Below are 14,763 nucleotides of genomic sequence, written 5' to 3' on the forward strand. Positions count from 1 at the left end.
GTATGGACCGTGATATGGAGTTGTTAGGGCGGGACGGACGGTGTCGTTGCGTACAAACACGTGAGTGCATTTGTTTAGGTCGTGATGGACGAACGCGGTTCGGTTGGTGTGCCAAGCGGTGTCAGGTGGACGGATTTTACGCATCGCTTCCCGTAGCGTCTTAGCGAAATCGGATTGATCGGTCGCTACTGGTTGTGGTTCCTTTGAGAAAAATTCGGCGGGGATGGTAAGCGTCGTGCCGTACACGAGTTCGGCCGGTGATGCGTTGATGTCGCTCTTAAAAGTTGTGCGCAGGCCGAGCAGTATTAAAGGAAGATGTTCACTCCATTTAGTTGTGTCCTTGCACGTAATCGCTGATTTGAGAGTGCGGTGCCATCTCTCGATTAGCCCATTAGCTTGCGGGTGGTAGGCGGTCGTCCGAATGTGTTTCGTTCCGAGGGTTCGATTCAACTCGCGGAACAAACACGACTCGAACTGCCTTCCTTGGTCCGTTGTCACTATGGATGGCACTCCAAATCGGGCGATCCAATGATACAACAACGCTGCGGTCACGGTGGATGCGGTGATGTCCGGTATCGGCACTGCTTCCGGCCAGCGGGTGAATCGATCGATGATCGTCAGGCAGTATCGGTTTCCATTGCTTACTGGGAAAGGTCCGATTATGTCGACATTGATGTGGCTGAACCTGTCCTGCGTAGCCGGGTACGGTGTGAGCGGACTTTTGGTATGGCGGCTGACCTTAGCACGTTGGCAAGCCAAACAGTTCCTCACGAACTCGCGCGTCTCCTTCTTTATGTCCACCCAGACAAATCGCTCTGTCATCAGTCTGACTGTGGCTCGTGCTCCGGGATGGCTTAAGTCGTGAACAGCGTGGAGGAGCTGTTGGCGGAATGATTTAGTAATATACGGTCTAATTATTCCGCCGGGGCAGTCGGCGTACAGCGCTTTGGTACTTCCGGGTATCGGCGTCTTCTGCAGGGACAGATCGGAGGGGCTCTTCTGGTTCAGAATAGCTATAAGCTCGGGATCGCGGGTCTGTTCGTCGGCCAGGCGTTCGAAATCGATGCTCGGTGTCACGCGTACTACTTCAATACGTGAGAGCAAGTCGGCTGTCACATTTTTTTCCCCTGAGACGTGGTGTATGTCGGTCGAGAACTGTGCTATGAAGTCCAGCTGTCTAGCTCTTCGCGGCGAGGCGTTATCATGGGTTTGTCGAAAGGCGTACGCTAGAGGCTTATGGTCCGTATAAATCCGGAACTCCCTACCCTCTAGTTGATAGCGAAAATGTCGTACGGCGAGATAAATAGCGGTCAACTCACGGTCGTAGGTTGAGTAGTTCCTCTGTGGTTTATCGAATTTTTTCGAGAAGTAACCTAGTGGTTGGAGTTGGTCGCCTACCCGTTGGTGCAGGACGGCTCCTGCGGCGAAATCAGACGCGTCTGTCCACAGCGAGAGTTCTGCGTTTGGGATCGGGTGTGCCAGCAATGCTGCTTGTCGAAGCTGCTCCTTGCAGCGAGAGAATGCTTCGGTTGCTTCGGGTGTCCAGGTGAGCGGCGTTTTATCCTTTTTTTTATTTCCCGGGGTCATTTTGAATAAGATGCCTTGCGTATCTATAGCGTTTGGTAAGAAGCGTCGGTAATAATTTACCATTGCGAGAAACTTCTTCAGCTCCATTATCGTTGTGGGCTTCTTTAACTCGGTGATAGCTGATACGCGTTCCGGGAGGGGGCGAATACCTTCTGAATTAACCAGGTGCCCTAAAAAGGCGATCTCGGTCCGGTTAAATTCGCATTTGGCTGGGTTGATGGCCAAATGGTGTTGCTCAAGACGCTGGAATAACTGACGCAGTTGTTCGTGATGTTCTTCTGGTGTCGTCGAAGCGATGATCATGTCGTCGATGTACGGGAACACGAAGTCAAGTCCTCGTAGAACATCGTGGATGAGCCGTTGGAACGTTTGTGCCGCGTTCCTTAGACCGAAGGGCATCGTGGTGAATTCGAACAGCCCGAAGGGGGTCGTGATGGCTGTCTTCGGGATGTCCTCCGGGTGTATCGGTATCTGGTGGTATGCCTTGTGCAGGTCGACCTTTGAAAAAATGGTCTTGCCATGCAAATGCATCGTGAAATCTTGGAGGAAAGGCAAAGGATATCGGTCCGGTATAGTCTTCGCGTTGAGAGTCCTGTAGTCGCCGCAGGGTCGCCACGTTCCATCTGCCTTCTTCGTCATGTGTAGGGGGCTGGCCCAGCTGCTGTTGGAAGGACGACAAACTCCAAGTTGTACCAAGGACTCAAACTCGGCACGGGCGGCTGCGTATTTCTCGGAGGACAATCTACGAGGACGAGCGAAAGTCGGGTGTCCGGTTGTCTCAATGCGATGAGTGATTTCGGATTGCAGCTGCGTGCCGGGGGTGGTGGGCGAGGTTAACCCGGGAAATTCCCTTAATAAGGAAGCTATCGGTGACGATGATTCACAAACCTTGACGGTTGGCTCCTCTGGGTTATAGTCTGTGGCGCCGGGCGTGCGGAGGTTAGTGAGGGCGTCTACAAGGCATCTGCGTCGTAGGTCGACTAGTAGGTGAAAATATTCGAGGAAATCGGCGCCAATAATAGCTGTACCCACGTCGGCGATCACAAAATTCCACAGGAAATTTCGTCGCAAACCCAGATCCAACGTACGAAGCGACTCACCGTATACCGTGATTGGCGTGTTGTTCGCGGCGAAAAGTTTCATGGATGACGGTTTATGGAGAGCACAGCTGATACTTCGTGGGATTACGGAGACGTCGGCACCAGTATCTATTAAAAATGGTTGGTTCGTTTTTCGGTCCACTATGACGAGGCGATGAGTTGTCGATGATATAGAGTGGACTGGTTGCTGCTGAACGTCTCCCGCAGATTGTCACGCCGACGACGACGATGCATTATTCCGTTGTTGACGGTTAACAAACGAGCACGGGGCTCGGCAGTTGCGAGCTTGTTGACCGTAACGCTGGTGGTAGTAACACAAGTCGTTTTCGACGCTACTAGTAGATTGGGCGGGCTGCATTCGGGTACGTGATCGAGACCGGTTGCGACCTCGATTCAATTGATTCAGCACGGTGTCTAAACGCTGCGTCAATTCTGCTACTTGTCTCGTGAGGCGGTCCACTTCCCCATTTCGAACCTCCGACACCTGTTGGTATGCACCCGTTTGGTGGTACAAAGCGAACGAATCTAGGACGGAATCGGCCACCTTTGCCTTATCTTCAACGTCTGGCGAGGCGGCGATCACCGCGGATTGTATGTATGGCGGTAAACGTCCTATCCAGAGGTCAACCAACATGGAGTCCGAGATTGCTCCGTTTGCCGTGCGTCGCATTTCGGCTAGCTGTTGGGACGGTTTCCGATCACCGAGGTTCATATCGGATAACAATCGGTGTAAGCGGCTGCGTTGCGACTCCTCGAAATGTTGGACGATTGTCCTTTTCGCGGCTTCGTAGCGTTCCACGTTGGGCACGTTATCGAGAAGATGGCGCAGCTGAGGGAGGATTCGCGTCGGTATTTGTGTCTTCAGTATATTGAACCGTTTGACGTGGTGGCTCGGAGCGATATTCCATGCGTCAAACCAATTTTCCAAAGCGTAGAAAAAGGTGTGGATATCGGTTGTATCCAATTCGGGTGGCTTAAGGCGCATTGTATTCACAATTTCCACTTGAAATTCCGGCGGGTCGGTAGAGGAATCGCGCGAGAAGGGTGACTCGATTGTTGGTGGGCCAGGGGCTATAACTCCGATTGCAGGGGCTATCGACGCGGCGGGGGTTTCTGCTGTACCCGGTGGACGCGGCGGGCTACGCATCATCCTCGTTGGTTAGTCGAATTAAACGGATGGATCCTACCTTAGTTGTGTGCAGGCGGCGACTTCGGTGCGATGGCGGGTGCACGCGAGGAAGATGGCGGCGACTTCGGTGCGATGGCGGGTGCACGCGAGGAAGATGGCGGCGGCTTCGGTGCGATGGCGGGTGCACTTCTCACTATCGTCAGCACTCGTCCGGCTGCGATGTCGATGGCGGCTACTCGCGATAGTCAGCACTCGTCCGGCTGCGATGTCGATGGCGGCTACTCGCGATAGTCAGCACCGTCCGGCTGCGATGTCGATGGCGGGAGCACGTGCAGACAAAAATGGCGGTCTCTGTGCACGCCTGCGGCTGCAATGGCGATCCGTGGACGACGGTAGCACGGGCTGTGTACTCCGGTGCGTTGTGCTCGTCGACGTAGTGTCGTGCAAATCGCGGCACGAAAAATCGTCGTCTTGCTTTGGGTTCGACGGCCCTGCGGGCTTGCCAGGCCTGCAATTGCACTATGCGAGCACGCTGCTCGACGTCGATGTGTGTGTGTGTGTGTGCGTTTCGTTCGTAACGGCGCGGCGTGGGTTTGGCTACTCCATCGCTGAGCCCTCGCTAGTGTTTGTTCGAGTACACTCGTTTCCCACGGCACTATATCACTGCACTTTTTTTGGTCTTTGAAGGCGCTGCGGTTAGCTCCTTAACACTCCCGTTTTGAAATGGCACTACATTCACACGCGGGATAGTATGCGACCACGGAAAGTTTTCGCCTCGCACGCACATGCACTAACGCGTACTTATATCGCGCACGATCACGTCGGGGTCACCAGTTTTAGGGCTTTATTCACAAGGAGGTACAATTTTGTCCCTAATTTCACTCGTGGCGACTAAGCTACGCGGCGTGGTGCACGGTACGATCACGCGGTCGACGAGCCTGACTCGGTGCGCAAAAGGACACGCAGGTACGAGAAGAGACTTTGATCTTCGCCTTTAGGCCGAGAAGCGATAAGATAAGAGAAGAGAAGAGAAGTTGGTTGCGCACGTCCCTGGCTTTTATCCGCGCTAGTGCAACGTGCACTCCTTAGCTGTCCTGTTCTACCTGCGTCCGCTGTCCCTGTCTCCTGGTTCGCCAACCGGCCTTTTTAAGTTACGACTGATATGCGCCAGGTGGCGTCCTGGTCGCCACATACTCATCATCATCATAATCGAAGACCATGTAGACAAATGCAATACTACGGGCTCAAAAACTACAACATTTACTAAATATACGTATACGGCGCATAGGCGTTTGAACTCCCTAAGATTTCACGCTTGTTTAATCTCTCTCGGCATCCTGTTGTACTATTGTACTCCTTTGCAAAACAACGAATTTCGGGCGTTTCCAGACAGATAGCCGGGAAGTCTTGACTCACCGGCATTAGGAGTGTGAGTCCTAACTACTATCCTTTCCCCCAAATACGCTGGTACCAGGCGTTTCAAAATTTTGTACACAAAGACCACAGTTCCAAAGGAACACTATCCGCTGCTTGGACCGACTGTTTCTTGGATTGGGATTCGGATTTGGGGATTTGGTTTACCCACCACTAGAATAAAGCTGCAGCGTGCCAAAAAGCTTCAAAAACTTGGTTGCAGCTTGAAATAATTACTGAAACAGCCAAATTGCTAATAACTTTTTAGTGCCTAGGTCAATTTCAGCAACAGACACCTCAAATGAAAGGTCTTTTCAAGGCAAACAACTTGATTCAACAAATATTCTACCTCGATTCTTATTTTAAGAAATAAACATTTGAATGGGATTTAGATACAGATACCTTCAAGGTATTTTCTGCTGAAAAAACAAATTTGTAAATAATATTTGATTCTTTACACCGATTTGTACATGTAACTCCATAAATGAAAAGGATGAACAATCGGAACATTAGGCTGATGTGCATTTTTCCATACTTACAGGCCTGGCAGCAATGGCAGTTAACATCTAAAGAACGATGACATGTGGCAGCCTCCGGCGAGCATTTTCGGGCCCATAAATTCATCAAATAGATGATATGAAAGATCATCTAGGCGACCAAGAACAGTGCAATTAGAACAGTGAGCTAATCCTTAATTATTTCAGTGTCATACTTACCGGCATGGCAGCGATGGCAGTTGAAAAACACAGTACGACTATGAGGAGCGTGTATGTAGGAAGGACTTCGCGGGTAGCATGCGGCAGTAACTGGTAAACTTTTAGGGGCAAGAGGATCCATCTATTTTGGGTAGAATTCAATCATGAACATGGTGATAGGATAGTTTGTTTTTTCCCGGTACCCGGACTAGTTAGCAAACAGGATGGTGCGATTGTTGCGTGTATTCTACGACAGCTAGTTTGATTTTTTTTGGTTAAAGCCAAGAAAAATGCATTTTACGCACTCCGTGGGCGCCCAAAAAGGCGGGCGGTTCCTAAGAACAGACTCGAAGGGGCCAAAAGAGCACCCCTCACTAGTCCCTAAAAAACTCTGCAAAAAGCTGTCCCTTACACCACCAACCTCGCATGTAACCTGTCCCAACTAAGCTATTAGCCACGCAACAGCTAATCATAATTTTGAGTCGCCTGTCCCTAATCATGAAAAGGAGGTGGTGGTACTCTTTTACTATGCCTATCTCCGTATGTTTTATCCACCTTACCAAGGAAAAAATGGTGATATACCCAAATAGTATCACCTAGTATGTGAAACTCTTGAAAGTAACAAAAACAGCTTGAAAATGATCGAATCTCCTAACTAACCTATCCCTAACGAAATGCATGGTACACTAAGGCTTGGTTCATTTAGAAATGGGGCAGTTTGTTTGAATGATAGCGGAGCCCCCCGTAGACAAAAATGGACAATTTTTACACCGTTTGGTGACAAATATACATACTTTAGTTGGTCAAATTTTCACGCCATTTAGTTATTCCTGCTCCAAGATATTCGACATGCAAGAGGAGAAGCGAAAACTAATTGTGCACAACTACAGTGACCGGCAGGACAAAGTGCCCACTTCGCCGCCTCAGAGCGCGGAGATTAATAATTTGTGGGCAATTCTCGATGCCAGGGTGGACAAAACTGATGTATCGAATAAAAACGACAATTTTGAAGCTCTAATGCGCGCATGAGAAGAATAAAATCTCCAAAAACTAAAAATCCTAGTAGAAAGTATGCCATAACGCCTTCAGCAGGTTCTAAAAGCTAAAAGAGAACACATAAAATATCAAAATGCATTTATTATTTCTTATTTTTATGTATAATAATGAATAACTGAAGTGGGCACTTTTTCATGTCACTGTTTTTTTTAGATACTTTTTTTTATTATTTTTTTCTCAAAATAAAAATATGTTTGTTTTTGGTTACTCATTAGTGGATCTTATATGAAATATGTAAATCAATATACGAAAAATACTTGCAGAATATTTAGTTTGATTGAGAAAAAAATATTGAGCGAAAATCAACAAAATTTGAAGTGGGAACTTTTTCCTGCCGGTCACTGTATCTGCAGAATTCATCGGTGTCATCACGGGAGCTGGCAAAACGGTTAAGTTTGCTAAATTTACCGTTGCGCAAGTGGTTAAAAAGTACAAGAAAACACAGACGGTTGTCCGCAATGTGCAAACTAAGCGATGGAGTGGAATCGTGAATCGTCAATTGCGAATGAGAGTCATTCGGAAAATCAAAGCTAACCCAAGCATCTCGGACTATAAATTGGCCAAAAATCTTAACGCCGGCCGTTCTTCTGAACGGCGAATCCGACTCCATGAAGATTTTAAATGTTTTCAAGTCAGTAAACATACAAATTGAAACTTAAAACAACAAACAATGGCCAGAAACCGGGCTCGAAAGCTGTACGATCAGGTGCTGACCAAACAGCATGGTTGAATTTTGATGGACCGTAAAACCTACATTAAATCCGATTTTAAACAAATTTTGAGCGCAACATTGTATATGGCTTATGCTAGTGGCAACGTCCAAAAGAGGTTCAACATTGTTTTCGCCGATAAATTCGCTAAAAAAATTATGATTTGGCAAGGAATCTGCTCATATGGCAAAAAGACCGCCGTGTTTATGACGAATAAGAATATGAATTCGGACTTGTATAAGAAGGAGTGCCTTAAGAAATGAGTTTTTCCATTTCTTAGGTCTCTTGATGGTCCAGTCATGTTTTGGCATGATCTAGCAAGCTGCCATTATAGCAAGGACGTGCTACAATGGTACAACGTTAATGGTGAGAAATTCTTATCAAAAACGATAAATCCACCGAATTGCCTCCAGATTCGCCCAATGAAGCGATATTGGGCAATAATGAAACAAAAATTAAAGAAGAAGGGAGAAGTAACTAAGGACATAATACAAATGAAGAATTGGTTTAATTTACTGGCCAAAACAGTGACTAAAACTGTTGTGCGCTGGTTGATGGGCGGTATCAACAAAAAAGTACGAGAATTTATTCGTAAAACCAGAACGTATTTTTTTAAATATTTTTTTTAAATATACTAAATCAAAACCTATGATTCATTCAAACAAAGTTTTTCAATTGGATTAATGGTATAAAAGATACACGCAATACAAAGTGCCCCATTTCTAAATGAACCAAGCCTTATCCTTGCCTAAGTAACCATAATCACGCATCTCCTACACTTCATCTTGTGTCGCATCCCTGGCTAACTATGCCCTATCAGTAATTTGATTGAAACGAGTCCTAACTAACCTAACCCTAACGAAATACATGGTACTCTGACTAACTCTACTCTATCAGTAATTTGTTTGAAACGAGTCCTAACTAACCTAACCCTAACGAAATACATGGTACACTATCCCTGCTTAAGTAGCCATAATCACTTCTACACTTTATCTTGTGCCGCATCCCTGACTAACTATGCCCTATAACAGGGGTCGGCAAAGTCCGGCCCACCAACCAATTTTATCCGGCCCGTAATAAAATTTTAGTGTTTCATACAAAAACTTCAACCCATTTTTTATAAGATTTGTCTACGATGTCAGGTTTGTTTTCTTCCCAAAAATGAAGATATTGTTCAACGAGGTGTTCCTGTTATATGTTGAAAAAACCATCAAAATACAACGAAAATAAGAATTAAAATGTTTAAAAAATGTTTAATGATAAAAATTCAAATATTTTATGTTACCATTTATGTAAGTAATTGTTTAAGGTATCCGGCCCGTAGTTTCGGTTTTCTATTAATCATCTGGCCCTTTTTAAGAAATGTATGCTGATCGCTGCCCTATAATGACACACGGACGTTGGCTGGCTGGCTGGCTGGTACTGCAAACGTCCCTACGAAGTCATCTTATGTAGTGTCTCCTGGCTAGGCTGAAATAGATACTGAGTTAATGCAATTGTAAATTGTTAACGTCTTCTAGAGTTGAAATATTATGGATAAATTCTGTTAACCGGTCTGCGCGGAAATTTCATTTACCGGCCGCAATTAAAAAGTGATGTAAAACAACACAAGTTGTTACAATGGGAATTTTTTTTCTGCTGTTAAATTTTTGTTGCTCATTTTTATAATTCGGAATCGGTTGGTGATTTGGCCGAACGTACGCTCCACCACTTGCCGCGCCCGAGAAAACCTCTTGTTAAACATACGCCGTTCTGGTGTGTCCCAGAAAAGAGGAAAGTCCCACTTTTCTTCAAACTTTGCTGCAATTGTGTCCCATTCATGTTGGGTTTGTGGGAACTGAAAAATGTGTACCTTAATAAATTTGGCATGCAATACAACAGACTCAAAATGAGCACTTACGCGCAGAAATTTGTTCATTAAGGCCGTTTGGATTGCTTTGCAGCAGCTGGCGATAACTTGGTGCAGCATGCGTCTTTCAATGAATGTGGACGTCACCAAGTCCGGTACCGTTCGCCCGGTTTTTAGATAACGCAAAGTAGCTGCTAATTGTTCCTGTGTGGACAATTGTATTCCACCTGATGTTTTTCGTGGAATATAAGGCGCGCAAAGATTACACAGCAAGCCGAACACAGATGGCGACATTTTCAGATAGCTTAAAAATGTTTTCGGATAAAGACGAGCCGCCAGCTCCACGTACCGCATGTGGGACAGATGCGGCCGATGTTGAAATACCGTGGATTGTCCATTAACCTGAATGACACAAACGATATTATAATATTAAAAACAACGTAAGCCAAGTTATAGCCCTTAACACTTTGGTGACGGGGCCCGTGCACTCTCGGGGTAGCTTGGCTTAACGTTGTTTTTAGCGGAAAACGCCCGTCAACCAAGCGTTAAGTCTTGAACAATTTTGAATATGATAATTGTCGTCGAGGGAAGCGAAACCGTAGACGAGGCGCAGCGCCAGTAGTCTGTAGGGATCGAAAAAAGCCGCCGACGAAACGAAGCGGTTACCCGGGCAAAAACCGATAAACAAGTAAGTAACCTAGTTACAGGTTTATAATTTGTAAAAAAGCGTATCGAACGAAAAATAAAGTTAGTATTCTACAAGCGACAACTCGCCTCTTAACTCCTACGTCGATGGAAGTGCCACCTGGGAGCGCATCGTGCGCAAATTTCTACAATAAATCATTCGCAGTGGCAGATTATCCTATGGGTGGAGTTGGCGGCCGCTAGGGGCCTCGCCGGTCAGAGAACCCCTTTAAAAATACTACATAATTGAGAGTTAACCAAGATCGTGTGTGCAAACGACCGATAGAAGTGAAGAGTTCTCGCAATTCTTACTAGAAATTACCACATTGCTATGTTCAGTTTGGTAATTATTAGCGACATACAAGTTAATTAACAACTATAAAATCACGCAAAACAAGCGACTTAAATGAAGCGGTTTGAAAGTGAAGCAGTAAACCGTTGAAAATTAAAAAAGAAGAAGAATTTATTCATTTTCAAGAAAATGGTTTGGGTAAATTTATAAGATTTAAAATGGTTCGAACTTGGTTGACAATGAAAATGCAGACTCCTCAACCGTCTCTGGGAGCACTACCATGTCTTAAAGCCAACAAGAAACTGAAATAATTGTTTCAACTTCAAATTTTGATTTTGAAACTGTTGCAACATGAAAACTAATCTTTTCCGATGTTTTCATTGACCACGTAATGAAAAAACCTGCAGATTATATCGAGAGTTCTAAAACCTCTTTATAAAGATGAGGATGACGTTTACTGCAGAAAGTTCAATACAGAACATTTTTGGCGAAAAAACCAACGGAGCATCAGAAGAAAGCACTTGGTTGTTATTTTCGGAAACTACCAAAGGTGTTAATTATTACCCATGGATCAAAAGAACACATCACATCTATTTGTAACTTGTACAAAAGGTTTAGTATACCGTATTTTATCGAGTATGGTGCGCAGACGAGTATAGTGCGCACCAAAACTAAAACAAAAGTATTGAGAAGTTCATCTTGGTTACTTGCTAATGGGTAACTTCCGAATATAGTGCGCAGATAGTATTTGATCGATCTTTTATTTGAGAAAAAATGCGCACTATATTCGATAAAATACGGTAACCCAAACTAAAGACACAAAGTTAATAAATGAAAGGGGAAAGAAACACAATTATTGGAGAGAAGTACTAAGATCTTATAAAAAACTAATAACAAGAAGTAAAAAAACAATAATTATGGATATTGCAAACTGTAGAGCACAATCATTTGACGTTGCAATATGTCTGCTAAATACTTGAGCCTTCGCGCAAGCATTAAGCGGAACAGTGCAGGTACTATGAGTGGAATATACCATGCGCAAATCACTCATAAAATTCAATTTTTAATTTTACAAATTAAAAGGCAGCAGTGTAATTTTTTCAGCTAAACCGCATTTTTACCTCTTCAACCCTTCGTTGGAAAATTGTAACAAAAAAAAATGAAAAAGGAAAACAAACATTCAATGACTCGGTGGTCAACTAGAGTCGACGGTCTTAGCTTTAAAACTCGGGTTTGGAGAAATAAAAAATGCATTGCAAAAAATTTGTGACGGTAAAGATGAAAAAGCAATAACAATAGATGAAACAAACACGCTTCTCCATCAAATGAGTAAATATGAGGTTGTTTTAATGGCCGTAATTTGGAACACGCTGCTTCAGAAAATAAATGCTACAAGCAAGACGCCTCAAACAGTTGAATGTGAACTATTGCAAGGATCAGTGTTGTTGCAATCGTTAGTAACATTCATCAAGAGTTTTCCCGCAGATTTTGCAAATGTAGGAATAACAGCTAACGAGTCATCTTATAGTTCAGTTCAGAAGAAAATCGTGTGCGTAAGCGAGACGAACACAAATTTTCTATCAATTAAGAATTTGTAATTAATACATTCTATGTCATTTGTGATAATAAAAATTTTTAACATTACAAAGGGCTAAGAAATACGAGTCAGTTTTAAAAAAATTTAAATATTATATAGAATCTGTCCCCTGATGATAGAAAGAAAATTTTAATACTTTTGACTTAAATTTATAAAATGTCATTAATCACAGCATGCTTTAATTGCAAAATATAACAATAATATAATCATACAGTAGATGTTTAATGCTGGTTAATATAATGTTATATATATATAGGTACCTTGTAAATTATACTACACAGGATGGGCAGCATGAACCAATGAGTTTGGCCGAAAAAATGAGTTTGAAACGGCGGCGCGCCCGCAGCGAGCGCAGCGAGCGGACTGCGCTAGGTCTACCGAAAAAAGGAGTTTGTTATAAATTTGTGAAATAAGGGGGGCCCGTGGGCCCCCCTCATACCGCACCCCTAGGTTGATGGCGTAGCCGAATTTTCATACAATCATGCAAGTTATGCATGAGGGAGTTTATGTAGTACATCCTTTCCAGTATAATCATCATCTTTAATTTAACGAGAATTCAATTCGAACGGTTCACACAACGGCATTTATTTCACCGATTGCATACCTTTAAGGTACATCCGCTCACAAATGGTGTAGCCACGACAGCGAATTAGGCTGGGGGGGCTTCATTTGGGATTTTACCAGGGATTATTTTACCACTTGGTCGATGGTCTATGACGAATTAACGACTTAACGGAAAGTAGTGAAAATGAACGGAGCGCTTAATGTGTTAACTCGGAATGTCCAGTTAGTTCACAACATAGATCGAAAGGCGTTAGAGACAACCTTTGACGAGAAAAACGAATCGTTCGATTGCATGAGTCTACCAATGAGATAGCAAAACTTGAGGCCAGACCTCGTTTTAAAGCTCAATCGGCAATTGATCGATTCTTCGTTACAAAAACATTTGACAATAAGCAACGAAAAGGTGGAGCCACGAGCTTTAACCTTTTATGTGGTTTAATGCAATACTGAGATGCAAACAAATGTGAAATATGGTGAAAGTTCCGACATGGTTTGGAGTTGCATTAGTGCAGCAGGCAGCTGCACTTCATTGATGGGATAAAGGATCACAAAACCTACGTTCAAATTTTGAAAGACAGTTGTATAAAAAGCGCCGAGAAGTTAGGATCTCAAGTAAGATTCCTATTCCAACAAGATAACGAGCCTAAGCACACAGCCGTAAATACCAAGTTGTGGCTTCGTTATAATGTCCCAAAACAACTCCATTCGCTTCCCACAGAGTCCAGATATGAACCTGGTAAAACACCTAAGGAAGATTTTAGATGATTCCCTCCGTAAAAGGACAATCTCTAAACACGCATGCAAGATGATTGGAACAGAATACAACCCACCGGCGGCACCGCGTGGCAAATTGTTAATAACTATTGATTCTTTCAACCGATTTTCACGATTGACCCCTTAAATGAAAGGTCTTTTCAAGTTAAAGTTGTTAAAAGCTGATCTATTCGAAAATCCTCCTTTTGGAATTTTAGGTTCCTGTCGTTTTTATTTAAAGTATATTTGTGCCTATCGCGCTTCAATTGTAGCCTTTTTTCGTAGGAGGGCAGTTTTTTTTATACAAATACTAGCTGATTAACCTGATTTCATTCGGGTAGAAAGAAATTCCAAACGAAAGAGTGTTTTCATTCAGTATCTTGAGTTTTGCAATCTTAAATTTAGCGTTTTGGGGATAGTGGTATTTTTTAGTATTACCTTTATTCGACGAAACCATGTTAATATACAGTTATAGACCACAGCCTCAGCCGCCACGTGACGTCGCACCTGCCCGCGACATCCTGCCAGAAGGTTACCTGGAGAGCCAACGGCCAGGTGAAGAGCAGAAGCGATCGACGAGCGTTAAACTAAAGTTGCAATAAAGATCCTGTGTTTAAAAGTCCGAACCGCGTGTCGCTATCATAACTATACATTTTGCATTCGCTAGCTTATTGTGCTTCCACCTTGGTTCAACCATTTAAAATTAATCAATTGAAGCAAGTATGAGAAATACCCCAGTAAAACCGTCACCCCATGATATGTACGCTTTTTTTAAACTCGTCGCTTCCGTAAGTAATGTGGCATTATATTGTTTTACTTAATTTCTATCGTCCAGATGATAGAAAGTTATTGGCAGGAAGGAGGCATAAGAATGTTGGACATTTCACACTTGAAAAAATGTCTTTCTTATGATTATGTGTAGTATAAATTGATTAGACCGATTTAGTGTGATTGAGAATATTTGTTACGTAAGAGAAGATAGAAGAAATCTGGGATGTCTGGGTTCGATTTAGTTCGAGAAAATGAGTTACACTCCAGCCAAGTTTGGCGCAGATACACTTAGTAGATGTTGGGAGGGAGGGCTAAGAGGGAGTTTGGGCTAAGATTGAACATTAATAGTGAGGTCATTTGATTTAGAAACCATAAATACTGCGAAATTGATACCCATATTGCATTTTAACCATTTTTAAGGTAGGGGGTAGTATGGGAGCCCCCCTTTCCCTTTCCCCTGGAAAGATGAAATTTCAAACCATGGTATGTCCCTATGTGAGCAGTATGTGTACTAATTTTTGTGAAAACTCGTTCAATAATTGTTGAACTACAATTGTTTTTCA

The 14,763-nt window shown here is 43.7% G+C and overlaps 1 protein-coding gene across 1 annotated transcript; it reads right to left on the reverse strand.

Annotated features, from left to right (window-relative positions):
• Positions 1–2,898: 2,898 nt before the first annotated feature.
• Positions 2,899–3,837, reverse strand: LOC131284687 (uncharacterized). Its single transcript, XM_058313551.1, has one exon. The coding sequence runs from the start codon at positions 3,835–3,837 to the stop codon at positions 2,899–2,901; it is 939 nt and encodes a 312-aa protein (XP_058169534.1).
• Positions 3,838–14,763: the final 10,926 nt, after the last annotated feature.

The sequence above is a fragment of the Anopheles ziemanni genome, chromosome 3 (assembly GCF_943734765.1).
Source record: "Anopheles ziemanni chromosome 3, idAnoZiCoDA_A2_x.2, whole genome shotgun sequence".
NCBI lineage: Eukaryota > Metazoa > Arthropoda > Insecta > Diptera > Culicidae > Anopheles > Anopheles ziemanni.

Coding starts and splice junctions, on each gene's coding strand:
- LOC131284687 (XM_058313551.1), bottom strand. CDS start 3,837: ATGATGCGTAGCCCGCCGCGTCCACCGGGTACAGCAGAAACCCCCGCC.